General features: G+C 40.9%; 1 protein-coding gene across 1 annotated transcript in view; it reads right to left on the reverse strand.

Moving 5' to 3' along the window:
* Positions 1-2,886: 2,886 nt before the first annotated feature.
* Positions 2,887-26,250, reverse strand: part of atp5po (ATP synthase peripheral stalk subunit OSCP) — a 26,896-nt gene continuing 3,532 nt past the window's right edge. The window contains exons 2-7 of the mRNA XM_048602966.1: positions 21,231-21,281; positions 19,508-19,618; positions 16,199-16,328; positions 9,949-10,061; positions 6,736-6,822; positions 2,887-3,136 (exon numbers count right to left, since the gene is read on the reverse strand). Of these exons, the coding sequence (XP_048458923.1) occupies positions 3,023-3,136; positions 6,736-6,822; positions 9,949-10,061; positions 16,199-16,328; positions 19,508-19,618; positions 21,231-21,281 (606 nt within the window). The 3' untranslated portion in view covers positions 2,887-3,022. The remainder of the gene's footprint in view (positions 3,137-6,735; positions 6,823-9,948; positions 10,062-16,198; positions 16,329-19,507; positions 19,619-21,230; positions 21,282-26,250) is intronic.

Here is a 26,250-nt window from a genome sequence, read left to right on the forward strand (position 1 = left end):
ATGTGCTGGGCTGTTCCATCATTGAGGATCGGGATATTTGTGGAACCTTCTCCTCCAGTGAGTTGTTTAATTGTCCACCACCATTCACGACTGGATGTGGCAGGACTGCAGAGCTTAGATCAGATCTGATCCGTTGGTTGTGCGATCGCTTAGCTCTGTCTATCACTTGTTGCTTTCACTGTTTGGCGTGCAAGTAGTCCTGTTTGGTGGCTTCACCAGGTTGATACCTCATCTTCCGATATGCCTGGTGCTGCTCCTGGCATGCCCTCCTGCACTCTTCATTGAACCAGGGTTGATCCCCTGGCTTGATGGTAATGATTGGGGGATATGTCAGGCCTTGAGGTTACAGATTGTGTTGGAGTATAATTCCGCTGCTGTTGATGGCCCATAGTGCCTCATGGATGCCCAGTCTTGAGTTGCTAGATCTGTGCGAAGTCTGTCCCATTTAGCACGGTGATAGTGCCACACAACACGATGGAGGTTGTTCTCAGTGTGAAGGCGGGACTTCGTCTCCACAAGGACGTGCAATGGTCACTCTTACCGATACTGTCATGGACAGGTGCAACTGCAGCTGGCAGATTAGTAAGGATGAGGTCAAGTATGTTTTTCCCTCTTGTTGGTTCCCTCACCACTTGTCGCAGACCCAGTCTAGCAGCTGTGTCCTGTCGGACCCGACCAGCTCGATCAGTAGTACTGGTGCTGAGCCACTCTTGGTGGTGGACATTGAAATCCCCCACCCAGAGTACATTTTGTGCCCTTGCCTTCCTCAGTGCTTCCTCTAAGTGTTGTTCAACATTGAGGAATACTGATTCATCAGCTGAGGGAGGACGGTATGTGCTAATCAGCAGGAGGTTTCCTTGCCCATGTTTAACTTGAAACCATGAGACTTCATGGGGTCCGGAGTCAAGTCTGAGAGTATGACTATATCACGCTATTGCTTGACTAGTCTGTGAAACAGCTCTCCCAACTTTGGCACTAACCCCCAGATGTTAATGAGGAGGACTTTGCATGGTCGACAGGGCTGTTTCTGCCGTTGTCTTTTCCGGTGCCTAGGTCGATACTAGGTGATCCATCCAGTTTCATTTCTTTGAATCTTTGTAGTGATTGATACAACTGAGTGGCTTGCTAGGCCATTTCGGAGGGCAGTTGAGAGTCAACCACGTTGCTGTGGGTCTGGAGTCACATGTAGGCCAGACAAGGTGAGGGTGGCAGATTTCCTCCCCGAAGGGCATTAGTGAACCAGATGGGTTTTTCCGATAATCGGCAATGATTTCATGGTGATCAGTAGATTCTTAATTTTTTGAACTCCATTCCACCATCTGCCGTGGTGGGATTCGAACTCGGGTCCGCAGAACATCAGCTGGGTTTCTGGATCAATAGTCTAGCAATCATACCACTAGGCCATTGCCTACCCGACAAGTGGTAGAAATGAATACAATTCCAACATTTAAAGGACATTTGGACAGGTATAAGGATAGGAAAGGTTTAGAGTAAATTGGGCTAAATGCAGGCAAATGGGACAGATTCAGTTTCGGAATTCTGGTCAGCATGGACGAGTTGGGTCAAAGGGTCTGTTTCTGTGCTTAATGCCTATGTTGAGGGATCGTGTAGAAATTGTATGACATTCCAAATATCATTTCACTTTCGTTTAGTTGTCAAGCACAATGAACACAAGATCTGATTCCATGATTAGGAGAATTGCTAGCATACTACACATATGGAAAGCCCTCGCCACAATGGATCATGATCAAGTGAAACAAATCCCATTACCAAGTTACACTAGGTAAAGTAGCCAAAGTCCCAGAGAACTTATAGGGCTGTTCTCTCATTAAAGAGGCAACTGGTGGTAAGTTTAACGTGAGGGTTGCCACAACTTAGGTGAAGTTGGGAAAGCCAGGGCCTTCATGGAAATCTCAGCTGGCATGAGAATTGAACCCACACTGTTGGCATCACTCTGCATCACAAATCAGCCATCTAGCCAACTGAGCTAACCAATGCCCTCATGTTATACTATTAACAACAAGATATAGAAGAAGCAATTTCTAATTTTCAACTTGAACCTTTGACTTCAAACTCTTCATATAGGAGGCAGCTAGATTGAAAAAGAAAACCAAATATTTTACAATAATGTGCTTTGCTTTTGCAATTCCCTCTTCTTCAATGTTGATTCTTAATGTCATTTAGTTCTGGACTTGATGGCAGCCTTCTCATCCATTACTTTAGTTGTTATTCTGCACATGGCCTTGTCAATGAATGTGTTGAGACCGTGAGACAGCAGAAGACATTGTGGCTGGTATCTCATAACAGCTTCAAGAAATTGCTAGATTTACACTGCATATTTGAATTAGGTTAATCACAGATTTTAGGGTTGATATTTCAAGCCAATCCAAAAGTCTTTTCACAACATGATTTATGGGACTGACATTAAACTCAACCTTGAAGAACTAGAAAGAGTAAATTAAACATAAAAGTACCAACTCCTACATATATCATATTGTTTCTGAAGGATTTTTTCTTTTCTTTTTGACATTCTTTCAATTTTATTCCAAGCTTATTTACTCATTTCTGTAATTCACCTCTTCTCCTTCTTTCATTGACTGTTTCTTCCTCCATTCTTAAAATGTAATTATTACTTGACCTGAATTTCACCTGTTGTTCCTGAAATCCCTAAATTGCAACATTGTGCCATTATTAATTTGATTTCCAGTAGTTTTTGCTGCTTAAATGTGACCTAAATGGCAAGGTAAGAAACAAAAAAAAGTGTCTGAGATATACATCACACTAGTATTTTTTGTGCCATTACGTTTAGATAACAATTAAATAAATGTCATTACTTACTTCAAAATAAAAGTTCCCTAACTATGAATATTAAACAGTTGTAACAAGTAATTTCAAAGGAAGATTTTATTAAACCTTCAGTACACTAATGAATGTCAATCTCACAGACAGTGATCACTGTACGTATGGTTGGACAGATTTACAGTAATATCCAAAGGAAGTTACTCAGGTTTAGATGATGCTGTTATACAGCTTCATTTATTAGTTTGCTGAGCTTCTGAATCTTACTTTTTGTGGACATATCAACGTACTTGTCACCAATGCTGACAATCATTCCACCCAGGACTGAAGGATCAGTCTAGAATTAAAAGAAAGTTATTTTCTTATGAAGTAGAAATAAGAATGCATTTCTGTAGTTTCAAAATCACAGATAATAGAAGATGCAAGTATACAATTTGGTTCTATTCATAACTCACCTAGTTAACCAGCAAGCCATACAAACAAGGAAGATTTCAAGTTTTTGCTAAGTTAGCGGATTGTATCTGGGCTTGTAAAAGCTATTGTTTAACTGGATACACCAGCAGTCTACTTGCTTAGTATGGAGGTGAGGTAAGGTGGAGAGGGGGAGGGTGGGAGGCAGAGTGGTGTAAACTTGGAAATCAGCAGAGCTTGATTGCTTTCAGGAAGCATATTTGTCTGAAGAGCAGATAAGCAGCAGGCACATAATGACAGACTTGGCTGCTGTTACGGTTGAACAGCTTGTGATGCCCCACGCCATTATTTTTGGTTCTCATGGAAAAGTAAGCAGAATCGCCAATAATCCGAGTAACAAAATTAATTTTGATTTATTCAGCCGGTAAGTTGAAGTTTGAGTCAGGCTAACATTACCGTCAACCCCCCACAACCCCCACAGATGGAAATGTACCTCAGCAGTGGGTCAACCCTCAGGGAAGGCAAGGTAAAATGGATGAAAAAAGAAAAAAAGTACAAATGTGGCTTGAACATTTCATCATTCTGGAATTGCTCCCTTTTGATTTTTCAAATTTATTGTGCTACTTTTTCTCCTTGCTCACTACTTCTTGTACCTCTTTTGAGTGAAAGAGGTTTATCAAAATGATCACATCAGGGTTTAAGAGAAAGACTGAAAAATTAAGCAGTGTTTGCTGTGACCTGCTAATCCAGAAACATGCATGTGCACTATTCCAGACACTACATGATCACGTAGAATCTACCTGTGTTCATATGCAAATAGTGCACTGCTCATTAAGGCACATGCACTTTTGAAACAAAATCCCAAACTCCTCCCTCTCCAGGGCCACATCCTACTGAAACCGTTTAAATGCACCTGTGCGATTTAAAGTGGTGCACAGCAAACATGTTGCAAATGGACCTAAGATATAAACAAAGATATTCGATATTGAATACCATCTGAACTGGCATGAGTGATGATAGTAAGGGATGAAGGACAAAGTAACCAGAAGATGCTAGGATCCAATCAAAATTAGCTTTTACCCCAAAAGAAATAATAAATAATATCCATGTTAATACATTTACAATATTAAATTTAAAAGTTTATGTACATGCCCATTTGATAAACTTTTGTGTCTTCCCACTAAAAATTTGTGCTAATATTTATAATACAACTTACTCAGGAAAACTTTTCACATTGTAATTACTCTTTCCCACGACAGTGCCAATATGGCATTGAAGTTTTACTGCAGCAAGAGGTCTAATAAACTTATTTTTTATAACTTGTAAATCTTGTTTATATATAAACAAGAGTCAGGGCTCAGGTTATTGCTAAGATGGTGCTGCTTGCTAGCACCGTTCATGACACTTTCCATCACTTTGCTAACTATCAAATGTGGCGGTAATTGGACAGGGTTAGATTTGTCCTGCTGTGTGTGTACAGGACATATCTGGGCAATTTCCCACATTGTCAGGTAGATGCCAGTATTGCAGCTATACTGGAACAGCTTGACTAGGACTGCAGCAAGTTCTAGAGCACAAATCTCCAGTACCATTGCCATAACTATGTCAGGGGCCATAGCCTTTGCAGCATCCAGTGCCTCCAAACATTTCTTAATATCACGTAGAATGAGTCGACTTGGCTGAAGACTGAATCTGTGATGCTGGGTACCAGTGAAAGAGGTCAAGATAGATCATCCACTCGGCAAATACTTCAGCCTTATCTTTTGCACTGATTTGCACTGTTTGAGTTGGGGATATTTATGCAGCCTCCTCTTCCAATGACTTGTTCAATTGCCCACCATTTTCACACCCGAATGTGGAAGGCTGCAGAGCTTAAAATCATGTATCGCCCGCTGCTTACGCTCTTTGACATACAAGTAGTCCTGTATGATAGATTCACTAGGGCGACACCTATTTTAGGTATGCCTGGTGCTGCTACTGCACTCTCCAGAGTGAACCAGGATTGATCCCTGGCTTGATGGTAATGGGTGAGTGGGAAATATGCCAGGCCATAAGATTGGAGGTTGTATTGGAGTATGATTCTGCTGCTGTTGACAGCCCACGGCACCTCATGGATGCCCAGTGAAGTTGCTAGATTTGTTCGAAGTCTGTCCCATTTAGCACAGTGATGTAGTGCCACACACATGATGGAAAGTGTTCGTAATATGGAGGATGGACTTCATCTCTACAAGGACTACGCATTTGTCATTCTTACCGATATTGTCACGGAGAGATAGTTTGCCAACTGCAGATGCACAAGGACGAGGTCAACTCTTGTTTGTTTCCGCACCACCTGCTGCAGAGCCAGTCTCACAGTTATGTCCTTTAGGACCTGACCAGCTCAATCAGTACCGTTGCTGCCATGCCATTCTTAGTGGTGGACTTTAAAATCCCCCACTCAAGAGTTAATTTTGCATCCTTGTCACCCTTAGTGCTTTGTTTGTTCAACATGAAGGAGTACTGATTCAGCAACTGAGGTAAGACCCAATGTGGTAATCAGCAGGAGGTTCCCTTGCCAATATTTAACCTAATGCCATGAGACTTCACAAAGTCTGGAGTCAATGTTAAGGACTCCCAAGGCAACATCCTCCCCCCGATTGTATACTACTGTGCCAGTGGGACAGGACGTATCCAGGGATGGGGATAGTGCTGTCTGGGACATAGTAAGGTACAATTCCATGAGTATGACTATGTCAGGCTGTTTTGATTAGTCTGAGAGACAGCTCTCCCAATCTTAGCACTAGTTCCTAGATGTTAGTAAGGAGGACTTTGCAGGGCTGATGCCAGGTGGTCCATCTGGTTTCATTTTATTGTGGCGATTTCATAGTAATCGATACAACTGAGTGGCTTATTAGGCTATTTCAGAGGACAGTTGAGAAATCACATTGCCGTGGCTCTGGTGTCTCATGTAGGCCAGACCAGGTGAGGATGGCAGATTTCCTTCCCTTCACATTAATGAACCAGATGGGTTCTTCCGACAATGGTTTCATAGTCATCTGTAGGTTCTTAGTTCCAGATTTGTTTTATATTGAATTCAAATTCCACCATCAACTTTGGTGGCATTCAAACCCAAGTCCCCAGAACATTTGCTGAGTTTCTAGATCAACTTTCTGGTGATATTACCACTAGACCATTGCCTCCCATTCATTATGATCATGGCTGGTCATCCAACTCAATAGTCTGTTCCTGCTTTTTCCCCATACTCTTTGATCACTTTAGCCCCAAGTGTGATATCCAATTCCTTCCTGAAATTCAAGTTGCTTATTTAGATTTCCTTTAAATGTTTACATGCTATTCTCCTCATCAATTTCTGGTGAAAGATGTTTATCCTGAATTTCTGAATGAATTTATTAGTGCTATCATATCACTTAGGATTCCAAACACTTCATAAACTCAAAGTTCTCTATTAGGTCACCTCTTGGCTTTCGCCTCATTAGCAAAATGAAACACAGTTAATTCTGGCCAATTGTTTGCACTTCACCTTACCTTGGTCTCCAGTTTCAGAGTTTCACTTTTTTTCAGAAAACCACTAAGAGCAGATTTTAGCTCTGAAAGATTTGTTTCATCCAGGGGCTGCCAAATGAACAAAATAAAAGTATAAATTCAAATTCAAAGCATGTGCCCAATGCAGAAGATTACAAAATTACATTACAATGCCATTACAAATGCATTCTGTGATCCATCTGCACATGCCCAGTTGCATCAAACAGGTTTACCATTTCTTCTATACCTTTCTGTCTGGGCAAAAGTAGACTCTCAGCATACTCTTGTTAGAACTGTGGATTCATTGATATCATGGACTCTGGTTTACAGTTGAAAATTCCCAGTAGGTAATGGCGTTAGCACTTCAACCATTACTTATAGAACATAGAACACAGAACAGTACAGCACAGCACAGTACATGCCCTTCGGCCCACGATGTTGTGCCGAACTTTTACCCTAATCCTAAGGACTATCTAACCTCCATCCTTAACTTATACTATCATCCATATGCCTATCTAATAGCCGCTTAAATGCTCCTAATGAGGCCGACTGCACTACCCTCTCTGGCAATGCATTGCATGCCCCTACCACTCTCTGAGTAAAGAACCTACCTCTGACGTCTCCCCTATATCTACCTCCACTCACTTTAAAACTATGCCCCCTCGTAATAGCTACCTCTACCCTAGGAAAAAGTCTCTGGCTGTCCACTCTATCTATACCTCTGATCATTTTGTACACCTCTATCAAGTCACCTCTCATCCTTCGTTGTTCGAAAGAGAAAAGCCCTAGCTCTCTCAACCTTTCCTCGTAAGACATTCCCTCCATTCCAGGCAACATCCTGGTAAATCTCCTCTGCACCTTTTCCAACGCTTCCAGATCTTTCCTTTAATGAGGCGACCAAAACTGGACACAATACTCCAGATGCGGCTGAACCAGGCTTTTGTATAGCTGGAGCATAACTTCACGGCTCTTGAACTCAAACCCTCTATGAAAGCTAACACACCATACGCCTTCTTAACAACTCTATCCACCTGGGTGGCAGCTTTCAGCGAACTGTGGACATGAACCCCAAGATTCCTCTGCTCCTCCACACTGCCAAGAATCTTTCCGTTAACCCTGGATTCTGCTTTCAAGTTTGTCCTTCAAAAATGAATCACCTCACACTTTTCAGGGTTAAACTCCATCTGCCACTTCTCAGCCCAGCTCTGCATTCTATCAATGTCCCTTTGTAACCTACAACAGCCCTCCGCACTATCCACAACTCAATCCACCTTCGTATCGTCTGCGAACTTACTAATCTACCCTTCCACTCCTGCATCCAAATCGTTTACAAAAATCACAAATCGAAGAGGACCCAGAACAGATCCTTGTGGTACACCACTTGTAACTGAAATGCCATTATGCCACTCCAGAATTTTGGAATTTTCAATGACTCCACTATTCCTCTTGCTGAGCAGTTGAATAGCTATCACTCTGTCTGTTGAATTAACACCACTGTGATCGCTACTTCCACTTAGACACAGAATGGTGTCAATTGGCTCAGTATTTTTGGTGTTATCCTAAGCCAATATGGCAGATTCAAAACACCTGCTGTTTGGGATTTAAAAGCATCACTGCAATTTTACAAATTCATGTCCAGTGGCATTGGTTATAAATACAGACATTCACTTATTAGGCTTGCAATTCCTTATATGCTTCCCTTCTTTGCATAATTCAACTAGCTTCACTATTAAGTTCAGTAATCTTTCTGCTTTCAACATAGCAAATGGTTGGGCATGTCTGTAGCTCCCAAGAGTGGGTTTCATTTCTTGAAATTCCATTACTTAGATTGGGGTCAGTGACTGCTTCTCCCCTCATTTAATTTCAGTGTGCTCGTAGAACTAGATTCAAAACTGTTACTCTAGATCTTGCTGATGCACATAGCATCCCAGTAAATGTTTTTTTTTTCCCTCTCAAGTTGCTCAACCTGGGTTAAAACTCAGCCATTTCCTGTTAACACTTAATTTCCCTTGGTCTTTGCAATGAGCAGATGAGGTAAATGAGGTATTTTTTTGTAAGTAGTCCATTTATCTTTGTTATTTTTTGGCTGAGGCACCCCAACTACAAACAATTCGTTGGTTCATTATAGTTGAAGGTGTAAAGAACAAAATGTAGTCATTAGCCGGCAGCACTGAAGTTTCATGCCATTATTTTCAATTCCCCTTCCTCTTATCAGGACTTCTGGCCTCATTATCATTTCTAATCTTAAAAATTTTCTGTATTGCTAAAATCAGTTCCAAGCGTTCAGTGTTTTTTTGATTTTTTCATGCTGAATATGCTTTCCCGTTCAACTTAAAGTCTTCATCATTGGCACTCACTTACTTATTAGTATGATTGCCCACTTAAATTCTGTGTCACTAGTCATGGGTTCTGAGGGTTCTGGAGTGGCTGAGGAACCGGTTCGTAGAACTGCCTCACCAACCACACATTCGGCAGGTCTTAACGGTCCTTGGTCTCAAAATTGCTGGTGTTCCTTTCTCTTTTCTGTACCTCCCTCTTGCTGAGTGGTGTTCTTGAAGAATTGTGTCCCTTTATCCAGGAGGTTCCTCCAAAGCAAGGGTCTCCCAGGTGTTGATGTGTGTGTTGCATCTCTTGAGGCAAGTCTTCCGGGATCTTTGAAGCACTTCCTTGGTCCTTCTCTTGTTTGAGGCTATTAAGTCTTACAAAAGCACTGATCTTATAATGGGGATTGCTTTTCAGTCTGTGTTAGGATATAAGAGAAAGCATCACCATTTGGTGATCTCTCTTTCACCTTCAACCTTTCTATCCATTATATTTTCATCTTATGCTATTTTATCCTTTCTTCATTGTCTGAAGCTTTCTCAAAGCTGTTTATTATCTAATCATGAATTCCTGGCCGACCTCATCCTCTGCTTTCAACTGGCTTGGCCCTCCCCCTTTAGTTTCTTCAAGAAAACATTTATTTTGCAATTTATCCCTGTATAGTGTTCAACATGGATGAGAAAAACTGCTCAATGAATGCTAAAGATTCTTAAAAATTTCTTCATGGGTTGCGAATGTCTTTTGTTGCTCATCCCAAATTAGCCTTAAAAAGTTGGTCATGACCTGCCTTCTTGAACCATTGCAGTCCACCTGCTGTAAGCACACCTACAGTTATAACACACCATTTATAGCACACTTTAGCAATATAATTTTACACGAAATAACTCATTTCACCTGAGCAGTAGTCACTGAGCAGAGTACCTCCCCGCGATGTGCACTCATGATCTTGCTAAAAGCAGAAGCAACATCAGGAGTCTGGCGTAGCCGTCCATTCTCAGCTAACAGATCTGAAAAAAAAATTATATTACCATAACTTAATACTTACTCTGGATTCCAGTTATCATCACTTTTTAACTAAAATGAAAAAGGTTAAAAGAAAGATATGCTTTAGTCCAGAGGTAGTAATTCATATTGGAATTTGGTTCCAAGCTCATTGGCTGCAAGAGGATTTCAATCTCATATGCTATAACAATTATCATCTTTTTGCAATGATTTTACAAGCAATAATATATACAATACGATTAATGTAAACTCTCCAGTCTAAAATACATATTTCTGAAACACCAATTGTCCTGAAATCTTTTGAACAGACTGAGACAATGCATGGCATCATTTTAGTCAGTACTTTGAGACTGAAAATATGAGAGATATGGTATTTAGATCAGTGAAGATTATTTATAAAAAATAATCACCACTCTGTAATGTTTTATAACTATTTTATGCTTTGCACAAATATTTGTATCTGCTGATAAGAGCTGTAGTGAGGTAGTCACACCTAAAGTGCAGGCAGAGAGTAGCTGCGTGACCACCAGGGAGTAGGCAGAGTGTGCAGGAATCCCCTGTGACCATTCCCCTCGAAAACGAGTATACCATTTTGGATACTGTGAGAGGGGGGTGGGGGGCTGTGGGGACGACCATTCAGGGGAAAGCACCATTAGCCAGGTCGGTGGCACTACAACTGGCTCTGGGATACTAAATAAAAACCAAAAGAACCGCGGATGCTGTAAATCAGGAACAAAAACATCCGCAGTTCTTTTGGTTTCCAGCAACTTTGATTTTGTTTTTGGCTCTGGGATATAGCAGGAAAGGGTAAAAGTAAACAGGACCTTAGTGATAGGAGATTCAATAGTTAGGGGGACAGACAGGGAGATTCTGTGGCCACCAACAGGAATCCAGTATGGTGTGTTGCTTCCCAGGTGCCAGGGTCTGGGATATCTCGGAGCGGCTGCAAGGGGGAGCGTGAGCAGCCTGAATTCATTGTGTGCAGATTGATTATAGAGAGCTAAGAAAAAAAAGGTTAAAAACCAGGACTTCAAAAGATGGTAATCTCCGGATTATTTCCAGTGCCATGTGCTAGTGAGGTTAAGAGGAGGAGGATATGGTAGATGGATGCACAGCTAAAGAATGGGTGCAGGGGACAGGAATTCAGATTCCTGGATCATTGGGATCTTTTCTGGGGCAGAGATGACCTGTTCAAGAGGAACGGGTTGCACCTGAACTGGAAGGGGACCAATATCCTGGTGAGCAGATTTGCTAGTGCTGCAAGGAAGGGTTTAAACTAGACTGGCGGGGGGGATGGGATCCTAAACAACAGGGAGGCAAGTGCGAGGCTGGAAGGAGATACAGTAATCAGAAATCCCAAGGTGAAGAGATGGGTCAGGATGGAACAGGACAGGGAGCAAGGAAGGCTTGTTGGATTAAACTGCATCTACTTCAATGCAAGAGAACTGACAGATGAGGCCAATGAACTGAGGGCGTGGATAGGTACGTGGGACATAGGCATTACAGAAACATGGTTAAGGGAGTGACAGGAGTTGCAGCTTAATGTGCCGGGTACAGGTGCTTTAGGTGGGACAGAGATGGAGGAAAGTTTGGGGGGGGTTGCATTTTTGATTAAGGGGAGTATCGCAGCAGTCAGATGAAATAACTGAGGGATTATCCAGTGAGGCTTTGTAGGTGGAGCTAAGAAATAAGAAGGGGATGGTGACATTATTGGGATTGTACTATAGGTCCCCAAATAGTCAATGGGAATTAGAGGAACAAATATGCAGGGAGATTGGAGAGACTTGCAGGAGCAATAGGGTTGTCACAGTGGGGCATTTTAATTCTCCTAACATAGACTGGGACTGCCATAGTGTTAAAGGCTTAGATGGGGTGGAATTTGTTAAATGGGTTCAGGAAAGTTTCCTTAAGCAGTATATAGAGGGTCCTACTTGGGAAGGGGCAAAACTTGACCTACTCTTGGGAAATAAGGCAGGAGAGGTGACTGAGGTGACAGTGGGGGAGCACTTTGGGACCAATGACCATAGTTCTATTTATTTTAAAATTGTTATGGAAAAAGACAAAACTGGTCCACAGGTTCAATTTATCAGTTGGGGCAAGGCAAATTTTGATGGATTTAGACAGGAGCTTGCAGGGATTGATTGGAGTAGATTGTTTGCAGGCAAAGGGACCTCTGGCAAATGGGAGGCCTTTGAGGGTGAAGGGCAAGGTTGGCAGGTGTTGGGAACCCTGGATGACAAGATATTGAGATATTGAGGCTTTGAACAGAAAAAAAAGGTGGCACAGCTCAGGAGCAGGCAGCTGGGATCAAGGGAATCCCTGGAAGTATATAGGGGATACAGGAGTTTACTGAAGGAGGAAATCGGGAGGGCGAAAAGGGGGCATGAGATAGCTTTAAAAACCGAAAGCACTGCAGATGCTGTGAATCAGGAACAAAAACAAAGTTGCTGAGATAGCTTTGCTGAAAAGATTAGGGTGAATCCAAAGAGATTCTTTAAGTATGTTAAAGGAAAAAGAATAACTTGAGAGAGAATAGGACCCTCAAGGACCAAAGTGGGCATGTATCACAGAATATCACAGAATTCCCTACAGTGTGGAAACAGGCCATTCGGCCCAACAAGTCCACACCGCCCCTCCAATGTGTGGAACCACATGAGATGGGCGAGATCTTCAATGAATACTTCTCCTGTGTTTACCGTGGAGAAAACAAGATGACTTAGGAACTTGGGGAAGTTTGTGGCGATATCTTGGGGACAGTACATATCACAGTACAGGAGGTGTTGGAAGTATTAGAACGTACGAAGGTGGATAAATCTCCTGGTCCTGACCAGATATATCCAAGAACCCTGCAAGAGGCTAGGGAAGAAATTGTGGGGGCCCTGGCTGATATATTTGCATCATCATTAGCCATGGGTGAAGTCCCGAAAGACTGGAGGGTATTGAATGTTGTGCCCTGATTCAAGAAGGGCTGCAAAGAAAAACCTGGGAATAGTAGATCAGTAAGCTTAACATCTGTGGTAGGTAAGTTACTTGAGGGATAAGATATACATGCATTTGAAAAGACAGGGTTTGCTTAGGAGTGGTCAGCGTGGCTTTGTGCGTGGGAGATCATGCTTCACAAATTTGTTAGAGTTCTTTGATGAAGTGACCAGGAGGGTTGACGAGGGCAGGGCAATACACGCAGTCTACTTGAATTTCAGTGAGGCCTTTGATAAGGTTCCACATGGTAGGCTGCTCTGGAAGGTTAGATCACATGGAATCCAGGGAGAGCTGGCAAATTGAATACACCATTGACTCGATGGTAGGAAGCAGAGGGTAATACTGAAAGGATGCTTGTCTGACTGCGGGCCTGTGACTTGTAGTGTGCCTCAGGGATCGGTGCTGGGCCCATTGTTGTTTGTTGTCTATATTGATGATTTGGATGAGAATGTACAAGGCATGATTAGTAAGTTTGCGGATGACACTAAAATAGGCTGTATCATGGACAATGAGGAAGGTTATCAGAAATTGCAGCCGAGAAATGGCAAATGGAGTTTAATATAGATAAGCGTGAGGTATTGCATTTTGGAAAGTCAAATCCAGGTTAAGAGTTTCCTAGTGAATGGTAGTGCCTTAAAGAGTGCAGTGGAAGAGAGGGACCTTGGAGTTCAAGTACACAGTTCTCTGAAAGTGGAGTCACAGGTAGACAGGGCAGTGAAGGCGGCTTTTGGCACATTGCCCTTCATCAGTCAGGGTACAGAGTATAGAAGTTGGGAAGTTATGCTGCAGTTGTACATGGCATTGGTGAGGCCGCACTTGCAGTATTGTGTTCAGTTCTGGTCACCTTGCTATAGAAAGGATGTTATTAAACTGGAAAGAGTGCAGAAGAAATTTACAAGCATGTTGCCAGGACTCAAGGGACTGAGTTACAGGAAGAGGTTGGACAAGCTAGGACTTTTTTCTTTAGAGTGTAGGCGACTGAGGGGGGATCTTATAGAAGTGTACAAGATTATGAGAAGCACGGATAGGGTGAATGCACTCAGTCTTTTTCCCAGGATTGGGGAATCGAGGACTAGAGGGCATCAGTTTATGGTAAGAGGGGAAAGAATACATGGGAACCTCAGGGGCAACTTTTTTTTTTTTTTTTTTACACAGAGGGTGGTACACATAAGGAATAAGCTGCCACTGGAAGTGGTTGAGGCAGGTATATTAACAATACTTAAAAGGCATTTGGACAAATACATGGATAGGAAAGGTTTAGAAGGATATGGGCCGAGTGCAGGGAAATATGGTTAGTGTGGGTGGACATTTTGGTCGACACGGACCAGTTTGGGCCAAAAGGCCTGTCTCCATGCTGTAGGACTGTATGACTTATGACTCTATTTTTCAGTTTACATATTTATAGTTGATCTCAAGCATTCCCGGCTAGGTAATTTACAAAGTATTGAAAATCATTACAGAAATACTGCCTTCTGAACGAAGGCACAAAATATTGCAGTTTCATATTTTTGTTGTTCTTTTGTGGGTGTCAAAGGCAGCATTTGATGTACAACTCTAGTTGCCCCTGAGGTTTTGATTAGCTTCCATCTTGAACTGTTGCAGCCCATCTGGTGTCATGTAAGACCAGGAAAATGTCGTTTGGCCTTATGTGAGATTGAAGCATAATTAGTGAAATTTACACTGTTACTCTATTTTGCATTTAATCAATCAAATAAAGCAACAGTACTCATTTCAATCCTTAGAACTATTTAAAATTATTTGCTTGGTGCTTGAATTTTTATAAAGGTGGCAAATGGTGAAAGTGAGGATACTAGTACTCATACTCAAATGTGGATACTGGTGGCTGGATAGATTAGTAGGATAATTAAAATGGTATATGAAACACTTGCCTTTATCAGTGGAGGCACAGATAGAATAGGGAAGTAATACTGGAGCAGTACAGAACTTTGGTTAGGTCACAGCCTAGTATTGTTGCAGTTCTGGCCACCACACTGTAAGAAGGATTTGATTGCGCTGGTGGAGGTGCAGAAGAGATTCCCAGGATGTTGTCTGGAATGGAACATTTCAGCCACAAAGAGAGGCTGTATAAGCTTGAGTTATTTTCTTTGGAACAGAGAAGATTGAGGGGGGACCTGATAGAGGTGTATAACATGATGAGGGGCATGGAAAGGGTGGATAGAAAGCAGCTATTCCCCTTAATTGAAGGATCAAGAACAAAGGGGCGTACTTCTTTAAAGTGAAAGGCAGGAGTTTTGGAGAAAAATATTTTCCCTCAGAGGGAGGTGGGGGTCTAGACTGCACTGTCTGGCAGTGTAGTTGAGCTGAGTAAATTTACAACTTCAAAAACATTCAAGACTATGTGCTTGGTGGGGGAATGTGAGAACAGTTTAGGTGGTAGTGCATTTTTTGGCAATTTAGACTCAATGAGCCTGATAGTATCTTCTGGACTATATGATTTATCATTCTAAGAAAACCATGAGGAGTACTGTATTTCCAAGAGAAAACTGGATAAATATTTGAAGCAGAGGATGATGATAGATACAGGAAGGTGACACAACAATGCAATTTGAATTGTTGTAGAGCCTGAATACAACAGCAAATCACTCTCCTTTCGTACTGAAACATCTGACTCTGTTCATCTATCAGATAGCTGGAAGATAACCCTGCTTTTATGTGTAGAACTTCATATAAGCTTAAAAAAAGTACCTTTTAGCCCAACTGAAAACTAATGAGATATCAGGATTTGTTCTGATTATTTTCTCTGGAAGGCATTTCTTTTCCACATACTAGCCAAGAATTGATAATATTATACATGGACTGTACCGCTTTGAGTTTGTTCCTTTAGTAGCAGCTGATATAGTGGGGGTTGGGATGAGGTAAATGTCTTCAGTTTACATATAACTAGAGTAACCAGTACCCAGTGTCCATTTTTGGCCTATCAGGATATTTGCCCACCAAGGTCTAAATATAATTTGCTAACTAAGTAACAGCACTTATTTTAGATAGACATGCCATTTTCAATTCTTTGACATTAAAATTCCTGAAAATTTGATTAGGTTACTAAATTGTATGGTTTATTTAAATATTATGTTTTGCAATGTTGTGTGATTAATGAAAATACTGTCAAGTACAAAATTAGTGTGGAGGTAACACAATCACTTACTGATGAAGTTAAGCATGATTGGGGAAACTTTCTGTTTTGACAGGACATCATTCACAGTTTTTTGCTTGATATTGCGCTTAATGTGAGGATTGGTGACCACTCCATAAAACTTGGGATCTTTCATTAATGACTGGAACATAAACAGAGAGGAGATGAAACTGTTAACAAGTCCAAGTGTAGCAAATAAGAAGCTGTTCTTTGAAGATAGCATTCCAAGAAACAGAAGCACACATGGCAAAATATTAATTTATGTCTCTTTCGTTGCAATATACAATATTACTGTGTCAAATTATAAAGGACTGCAGTTAATTTCAAAGTCAACACTAGGGTTCTGGGTATATTTGGGTTAAAAGAAGTAGTATCTGCAAACACTTCTAAATAAATCCAACTACTGGCAAATATCCAAAATATAGAGTGCTTATCTTCAACCATGACAAGGAAACAGTTGGTACAAAGAACGTATGTTGAAGCAAAGCCAATCAAGGAGGGCATATTTAATATTAAATTTTGCATCCGTGATAGATAACACTTGGGAGTCAAGCCCCCATGCTCAATTTAAGGCCAGGACCCTCACTTCAGCTCTCTGGAATGAAAAAATATGTGCAAGGTAACAAAGCACCTCTTCACAAATGAACCAACACAACTAGCAGAAGGAATCTCCTACTACGACTTTCAAATCAGCAACTGCTCTAATTTCTGAATGTTATGCTTTTTGTAGAATGGACATGTTGACATAGCAAACTCATGTGTGCGTACAAAGTTAATCTTTAATTCTGTCAATTGATCTGATATCTAGGACTTTCATTTGAAGGAAAACAACTAATTTAAAAAGGTCTGCACAAGTCACTTAACCTACGATAATGGCAAAGTTTCTCAAGTGGCTCACTTCTGGCCAACACCTCCTCTAGGTTGAGCCAACATCACAAATATGCAATGGCTCCTTCTTTGGCTCGACGTTCAAATACTTTCTATTACACCTCTGTTGAAGTTCCTTGTGATGGTTTCAGTGTTAATAATGGTGTAAAAACTTGTTGCTGTTTGTGCAAAGGCAGAACTGAGGTCTCTAGTCTCTGTTACATGCTGAAAAAAGCAACATAAAAAAGCTGGGAACCCTGATCATAGTACTGATTATTTGTGAATATGGTTTTGCAAGACCAACATTTATCTGCTTTCTTATTGAGTTACCTCTGTGTTTCTGGCAGATAATGTATACATAGACAGTTTACCTTGCTTCTCACTGAAATGAGATTAATGAGTTAAAAGCTTATTTTGGAGAAAATAGGAATGATGTGACATCATGGGTGCAACTGTGCATACACAGGTGGATCACAGTGCCATATTTGTATTGAACATAGATACTCCATTTCTAAAAACATCTGATTGGATTTACAGTGGATATGTCTAGGCAGCCCCCTTGAATTTCACACTTGCCAATATTTGAACTGTTTAGGGGAAAAACCCAAGGACAATAAGCAACATCCCATCTGCAGCAATTGTTAGAGACAAAGGAAACCTACCAATCCCTTAATACAAAAGGGTGCTGAAGAAGGCCCTATCTGCTTTAATGGCGTCTTGATAGCTTTGACTCAAAATGCTTTGTTAACATAGACTGTCCCCATTATGTGTCAATAACCAGCTATCCCATGACTAAAAGTCCTCTTTGTGAAAAGCAATGACTATCAACTTGTCTATTTATTACAGAGAGGAATAACGTCGAGACCTGCAGGATAAAGCTCTCTTTCAAGCTTCGACTCCCTTTCTGTTACATGTTTGATATATCACAAATATAGATTATAAAAAAAGGAACCACAAGTGCCATTGCACTCACTCCAGAAATAATGGATTTCAGTTTAACAGAAACTGCTTCCAGAAAACAAGTAACTTCGGTCAGTTGTTTCACTTCTCAAGGCTTCAGGATACGTGTGGATAGAATTATTAAGTAGTAAAGCAAAGGAGACCATTTGGCAGGTTGTTAGAACAACAATCCAATTCGTCCCACTTTACTGCTTTCTTTGCATTGAAGGACTCCATTACTCCTTCAAGAAATTATTCAGTTCCCTTTGAAGAATACTACTGAATCTGTACCCTAGCTGGCTGTGCATTCCAAATCCTAATCATGGAGTGAACAGTGACTTCAAGATCACCCAAGGAACACTGGAACACGGACTTTAATTACCAATTTCAACATTTTTCCAACTCAGCCGCTTCTGTCTTACAACACGTTCTATTTTTCATGCAAGTATTTGTCACGTCATGGCATTTGGGACAGATTTTACATTTTAGAAAATTTATACTTGAATTATTTTACGATACAACAACCTAAATCCATAATTTTGTTAACTCGAGATAGGTCTGGCTTTTTTTCCCATGATCGAACACATATTAAATTGAAAGAAAAAGCAGATCTTTAGAAAATAAATCCAACTACTATAAATCCAATCTCAGCAGTGAATAAGAGAAAAATTTATTCAATCTTTCAGACTTGGTTGGAACAGCCGTACCCCCAAAGTTTTAACATCTTTCCTCTTTATTCAGAATGTGGACATGCAAGCTGGGGATGAACCAATATTTATACATTTATTATAACTTCCTCATCTTTACACTCTATTTACAAAACCCAGGAAAGCATATACAATATTAAATGCTTTGTTAACTTGTCCCCTCATTGTCAAAGATTTATGCACAAAACCTCAGGTCTCTGTTCTAGCATCCCTTTTAAAATAGTACGCTTTAGCCTGCACTGTCTCTCCTCAATTTTCCAACCAAAATTTATCAACCCATTTTGCTGCACTGAATTTCAACCATCACCTGACCAGCTATTGCACCACACTATTCACAAGTCTCAAAGTAAGACTAAAAAACAGTTGGCACAGCTTTTAAAAATGTGAGCTTTCAATTTATGTTACTGAATTTTACTTGGCCATTTGATAAAAGGCCTATCTTTCAAGATATTTTATCGCTTCTTTTGTATATATCCTTAAGTAGCATTATCAGCTAAATGTACAAACAAGTGTCCAGCGTGAGGTTTTTATCGATACCATTTCAAGCAGATGTTACTTGATGGAGGCACCTGAGGTGATCTATTAATGTGAATTTTTTAATCATGGAAAAACATACTACTTTTTATCAATGATGCTACCTTCTCAAGCAGCAGAGATCAGGAATTCCTACCACTCATACAATACTATTTTATTCTAATACCGACTTTATAATTACTATTAAAATTCTAAACCTAACGTGGGAGGTTCTACAACTTTAAATGTATCTTTCTTTCTTTTATGTAAAGTGGGTAAAGAATTGTTCACTTACAACAATCTTGTTTAGCTCCTGTTCCACTTGGTCCAGTTTCTTCTGCTTGCTGGCAGCAGAGTACAAAGCTGTGGCATATCTACCCTCGACTCCATAAACTTGAATAGGTGGCTAGGAGTAAGTAAATACACACCAGGTCTCAATGCAGCAAATAATGTATGAAAATTAAATATACACAATATACAGTGAAGTTGTCTGGTAAGGTTTTTGTTGTAGAATCTGTATGCTACAGTAACTTAATTCATGTTAATGAATCTGATGTGGTACAAACTGTCCCGGCAATAGTTACAACTCATCAACTCATATTGGCCTGGATCCTTGTGTAAAACAGCAATTATTGAAATGCTGCTCCAGCCTAACTTTGTTCACCCTGTCGTGGTTCTGTGTTTTTGACCAGGTTGCTCAAGTTTGGTTTCTTTAGAAACATGGAAAACAGCATCCATCGAATAGTACAATCAAACTGCTGTAGCATCAGACGAACAGAAGCCATGGCACTTTTTACAGCTGGCATTAGGCAAATTTAAACATCCAGTGTGACTGTTGGTGAATGGACAGAATGGTGGATATGTCAGTGAGAGTGATTGGTGGATCAGTTGAGTAGGGATCCAGGGGGTAGGATTTTTCTGTATTACATTTCTTGGGTAATTATCCAGGTAAGGAAACTATCTGAATTCTCAGCCCTACCAAGGAGAATTGCCAGTTGGAATCTCAAATTTCCTGGGCAATTCCTGTGGAGATCAGTGCATCAGGACTTCTGCACGATCCCAATGCACGCCTTGACTTGGATGAGGGACTTGAATGTAGTTATAGCAAAACCTACAGATGGCATAAAATAGGTGCAGAAGCAAGTGCTTAAGATAACACAGAGTCTGCAGAGGGATATAGACAAGTTAATAAGTGAGTAGGCACAAACCTGACAGATGGAATATGTGAGGTTATACACTTTAGCGAGAAAAATGGAAGGGCAAAATATTATTTAAAGGGAAAAACACTGCAGAAAACGGCAGGACAGATGGATTTGAGGCCCGTATGCACAAATCACTAAAAGCTAGTGTAAAAGTTCAACAGGTTATAGGGAAGGCAAATAGAATATTGGCTTTAATTTCAAAGGAAACGGAGTATAAAAATACTGAGATCTTGCTGAAACCACACAAGACACGCGGTAGACTGTACCTAACTGAACAGTTTTGGTTCCTTTGTCTAAGGAAATGTATACTGGAATTGGAGGCAATGCAGAGAAGGTTCATTGGGTAAAACATGGGTTTGGAGGTATTGATAAAATAAAATTTGGGTAGACAAACAGAATTTTATCTCTAGAAAGATTCAACAAATCTGACAGTATCTATGCATAAACAGTTGATATTTCAGGTCAATGACCCTTCATGAGAACTGGGACATGTAATAAGTTTGAAGTGGAATTCGAACAGGGTGTAACATGCAAAAAAGAACAAAAGGGAAAGCCTGTGATGGAGTTGAAAGCAGGAGTGATTAAATTACAAAACAGTTCATGATGCATTCAAACACTAACACTATATCCCTTCAGAAGTGCTGCTAGTTCATCTAAGTGTTTCCAGTATTTTTAATATTATTACTGTATTATGAGAAAGAGTTTGATTAGGAAGTCAAGAAAATTGATAAACTTATAATAAAACTGCATTTGCAACTGGTATTATCAAAGTTAAAAGATAAACCATAAAGCTTTAAAATGCAGCTAATTACATACCATGACCAGTTTGCTCACTGGCTTGACCACTGTAGTGCTGAAGTAACGGACCTAAAATTGTCAAGGAAATATATCAGTGTTAATTCACATTAAAAGACATAGAACAAAGGCTAGAGTACAATGGGAGCCATTGAAGGTGGTGATTAGGATACATCACTTGGCACAACCTTTTTTTGGGGAGAGGGGTGGAGACAACAGGATTACTTAATATACAAAATATATTCTACATTCAATCCTGCAGAAATAACAAAGTATTTTACCAAAGCAGTTCAGTCAGTGACTTTCCAAGGCAGCACAATAGATCCAGGGATCAAGATTCAATGAGAACTCATGAATCAGGAGTGGGACTAATAGGTCATTAATCCCCTTGGGCCTGCTCCAGGCCTCAATGATATCATAGCTAAATAGATTTTAACCTCAAATCCACATTTGTGCCTACCCCTGATAACCATTCACCCCTAACTTAACAAGAATCTATCTACCTCTGCCTTAACAGTATTTTGGGACTGTTTCCATTTGTTTCCTATTCTGTTTCCATTAGATTTTCAGGATGAGAGTTTCAAAGACTCACAAACCTCAGAACATTTTTTTGCCTAATCTCCGTTTTAAATAGATGACCTCTGATATTTAAACAGTGAACCCAAATTCTAGATTCTCCCATACAGGATACATCCTCTTGTCATCCAACCTGCCAAGACACCCCAGGATTTTACATGTTTCAATCAAGTTGCCTCTTACTGTTCTAAGCTCCAAGCCGAGCCTGTCCAATCTTTCCTCATTAGTCAACCCATTCATTCCAGGTAGACCTACTCTTAATTGCCTCCACAACATTTATATCCTTCCTTAAATAGGGTGACCAATACTGTGCACAGTATTCCAGCATTCCAGATGTGGTCCGATTAGTGCCCTGTATAACTAAACCTTAACCTTGCTACTTTTCTATACAATTCTCGTGATAACTGATAACAGATAAATGATAAAAACCAAAAGAACTGTGGATGCTGTAAGTCAGGAACAAAAGCAAAGTTGCTGGAAAAGCTCAGCAGGTCTGGCAGCATCTGTGAAGGAGAAAACAGAGTTAACGTTTTGGGTCCGGTGACCCTTCCTCAGAAGTGCTGCTAGTTCAGCTGAGTATTTCTAGTATTTTTAATATTATTACTGTATTATGAGAAAGAGTTTGATTAGGAAGTCAAGAAAATTGATAAACTTATCCTATAAAACTGCATTTGCAACTGGTATTATTCACCTCCTTTCGAACAGATAAATGATATTAGCTTTCCTAATAAAATGCTATACTTGTATGCTAACTTTTACTAACGTTTAACTAACTATTTAGATAACATGCTTTTTATTCTGCCTGCCAAAATGGACATTTTTACACTTGCCTACATTATACTCCATTTCCCACTACCTTTATCTTTTTGACCTTTCCTCAACGCAATTTCCTACCTACCTTTGTGCTGTCAACAAATTTGTCAACCATGCACTTACCACTTTTTTTTGTGGTGGGGGGCGGGCAGAGATGTCAGGGTCCTCAGATTGGGGTAAAGGATGTCATTGTCATAGTACCCTTCTGGAAGGTGTCATCATCAGAATAGATGCCATGGACATGGAGAAGCTAGGAGAATGGAACAGAGTCCTGGTGTGAGGACGTGTGGTTGGCGTACTGTGGGAAGTGATGGGTTTGTGATAGATTCATGTGTACAGTCTGTCCTTACAAATGGAATGAGTGAAATCAAAGAAGGGAAGAGAAAGATCAAAGATTGATCAGGCAAAATTGAGAGAAGATTAGAAACTGGAAGCAAAACTGATTAATTTTTCCGATTCCTGATAAGAGCAGGAAATCGTACTGAAGACATAACTGACATATTGGAAAAAAGAACTGTTAGTGGGGGCTCATGTAGGACTGGAACGAATCAAAAGTATCACCATGGGTACCTCATGGGTCCCAGCAATACTTGTCTCTTTGTGAGGAACGTGAAACATTCTTTGTTCCAATCGTGCTTGGGTGCCTACCATAATTCTCTCTCTTGTCGTCTTTGGTACCGTCTCCTGTTCTTGACTGCATTGGAAAAATCATCTGTTTTTGCATCCAATTTCTATCCTTCTCTCACCCTCAACCAGTCCAGTTCAATGTTTTCATTTATGCGGATAGACTGTCCACCAATATAGTTACATACCCACAGACTCCCACAGTAACCTTGTGAGAGGGTGGGAGGGAGCCAGGGGGCAACAGCCTAGTGGTATTATTGCTGTACCGTTAACCCAGGGACCTGGGTGATGTTCTGGGGACCCAGGTTCGAATCCCGCCACAGCAGACAGTGGAATTTGAATCCAATAAATATCTGGACCCAAGAGTGTAATGTTGACCATTGTCGATTGTGTCACTAATGTCCTATAGGGAAGGAAATCTGCCATCCTTACCCGGTCTGGCCTACATGTGACTCCAGACCTAAAACAATGTGGTTGACTCTGAACTGCCCTCTGGGCAATTAGGGATGGGCAATAAATGCTGCCTGGCCAGCAATGCCCTCATCGTGAGGATGAATAAAGGAAAACAAACAAAAAACTACACTTCCTCACACTACTTCCTGCACGAATTCCATTTCATTCTCCTAACTTCCTCCACCTTGGTCACGTCTGTTCTGATTATGCCAATCTTCACTGGGATGCCTCAGACATGTCCAATCCAACTCCTGCACCCATGCACTCGTCATCTTCTCCCTCCTTCCCAGAATGATAGGATTCCCTTGTCCTCCTTTGACAACACACCGGTCTTCACATGGAAAAGATCATCCTCCGCCGTTTCTGCAACCACAGGATGCCACCACCAAATACACTTTCTCCTCCTCTCCACTGTCAGCATTCTGCAGACAATCACCGAAGTTGTAATGCTTGTTCTTTCACCTCCACTCTCCTCACTTTCTAAGACTCCAAAAATACCTTCTAAGCAAAGCAGCATTTTACTTGTGCTTCTTTTAATCTAGTCTACTATATTTGCTGCTCACAACGTGATGTCCTTTACACTGGCAAGGCCAAATATAGACTATGTAACCACGTTGCAGAACGCTTCTGCTCTATTTGTAGGAATGACCCTAACTTTGCAGTAGCTTGCCATTAGAATAAACCACCTTGCTGTCATGCTAACATTTCTGTCCTGGGCCTCTGCCAAATGCCAGTAACATGCAACCCAAGCTCAGGGATCAACGCATGATTTTACACTTGGGTGCTTTATAGCATCTAGGACTCAATATTGAATTCCGCTACTTTGGAACCGGACTGCATGACATCTGTCCTCCATTTTTCTTATGTAGAAAACAGAAGTTAGAGTTGACCATTTGGCCCTTTGAGTCTACTTCGCCATTCAATATGGTCACGGCTGATCATCCAACTCAGTATCCCATTTTTTCTCCATACATTTTGATCCCTTCAGCCCTAAGAACTATATTTAACTCCTTTGTTTGAAAACATACAATGTTCCGGCCTGAACCACTTTTTGTAGCAGAGAATTTCACAGGTTCACCATGCTTTGCATAAAGAAATTTCTCATCTCAGTCCTAAACACTCTATCCCATATCCTTAAGTTGTGACCCCTGGTTCTAGAATCTCCTCTAGTCCTGTTAGAATTTCATAGGTTTCCATGAGACACTTCTAAATTCCAGTGAATATACTCCGAACCAATCCAATCTCTCTTCATATGTCAGTCACGGCAACCCAGGAATCAGTCTGGTTAACATTCATTGCACTCTCTGCGTAGCTAGAGCATTCTTTCCTCTGATAAAGAGAACAGAGAACAATAAGAATGCGGAGCAGCAAAAGGCAATTCAGCCCTTCGAGCCTGCACCACCATTTGACATTATCATGGTTAATCTCATTTTGGCCACAATTCCACTTTCCTGCTCACTCTCCATAACCCTTCAACCAATGACTAATTAAAATGTCTATCTCTTCCTTAAATGTAATCAATGTGCCAGCATCCACTGCACTTGGGGGCAGTGAATTCCACAAATTCATAACCCTTTGAGAGAAGTAATTACTCATCTTCATTTTGAACCTGCTACTCTTTATCGTAAAACTATGACCTCTTGTTCTAGGAAATCAAAAAACTTCCTGTTCCTAAGATGCTGCTTGGCCTGCTGTATTCATCCAGCTCTACACCTTGTTATCTCACAATACTCCTGGTGTGGTCTCAACAGGGCCCTGTATATTTGCAGCAAGGCATCCCTGCACCTATACTTGAATCCTCTCACAATGAAAGCTAACATACCATTTGCCTTGTTCACTGCATGCTAACTTTCAGTAATTGATGTATGAGGACACCTTTGTGTATTGTGACGGAACCTCTCCTTTTTCCAATCTATTGCCATTTGGATAATAAAATGCCTTCCTATTTTTGCTACCAAAGTGGATCACCTCACATATACCCACATTATATTTCATCTGTGATGCATTTACCCAATCACTCAATTTGTTCATATCACATTGAAGCATTTCTGCATCCTCCTTACAGTTCACTCTTACACACAGCTTTGTGTTGTCTGCAAACTTGGAGATATTGTATTCAGTTCCCTCGACTAAATTATCAATATGTATTGTGAATAGCTGGCCCCCTACCACCAGTTCCGTAGGCAGGTACTGAGAAAGGCAATGTGGCTGTAGTATTTGGTTTGCTTCAGTATATGGTCGAGCACTTCTAGAGATTACCAGAGGGTTGCAGTGGGAGAGAGATCCACTGAGGTCTTTCCAGAGGGAGGAGGATAACTTCTTCAAGGTAGGCATCCCTAGAAGAGGCTTCGCAGTGGGGTTAGAACTAACTCAGAGATAGTAGAAACTGCCGAGTCAGAGATAACACAGTGTGGAACTGGAGAAGCACAGCAGACCAGGCAGCGTCGGAGGAGCAGTAAAGTTGACATTGCGGGTCGGGACTCTTCTTCAGAAATGGGGCCATTTCCAGCATGAAACGTCAACTTTCCTGCTCCTCTGATGCTGCCTGGCCCGCTGTGCTCCTCCAGTTCCACAC

Source organism: Rhincodon typus, chromosome 11 (assembly GCF_021869965.1).
Source record: "Rhincodon typus isolate 14 chromosome 11, sRhiTyp1.1, whole genome shotgun sequence".
Lineage (NCBI taxonomy): Eukaryota > Metazoa > Chordata > Chondrichthyes > Orectolobiformes > Rhincodontidae > Rhincodon > Rhincodon typus.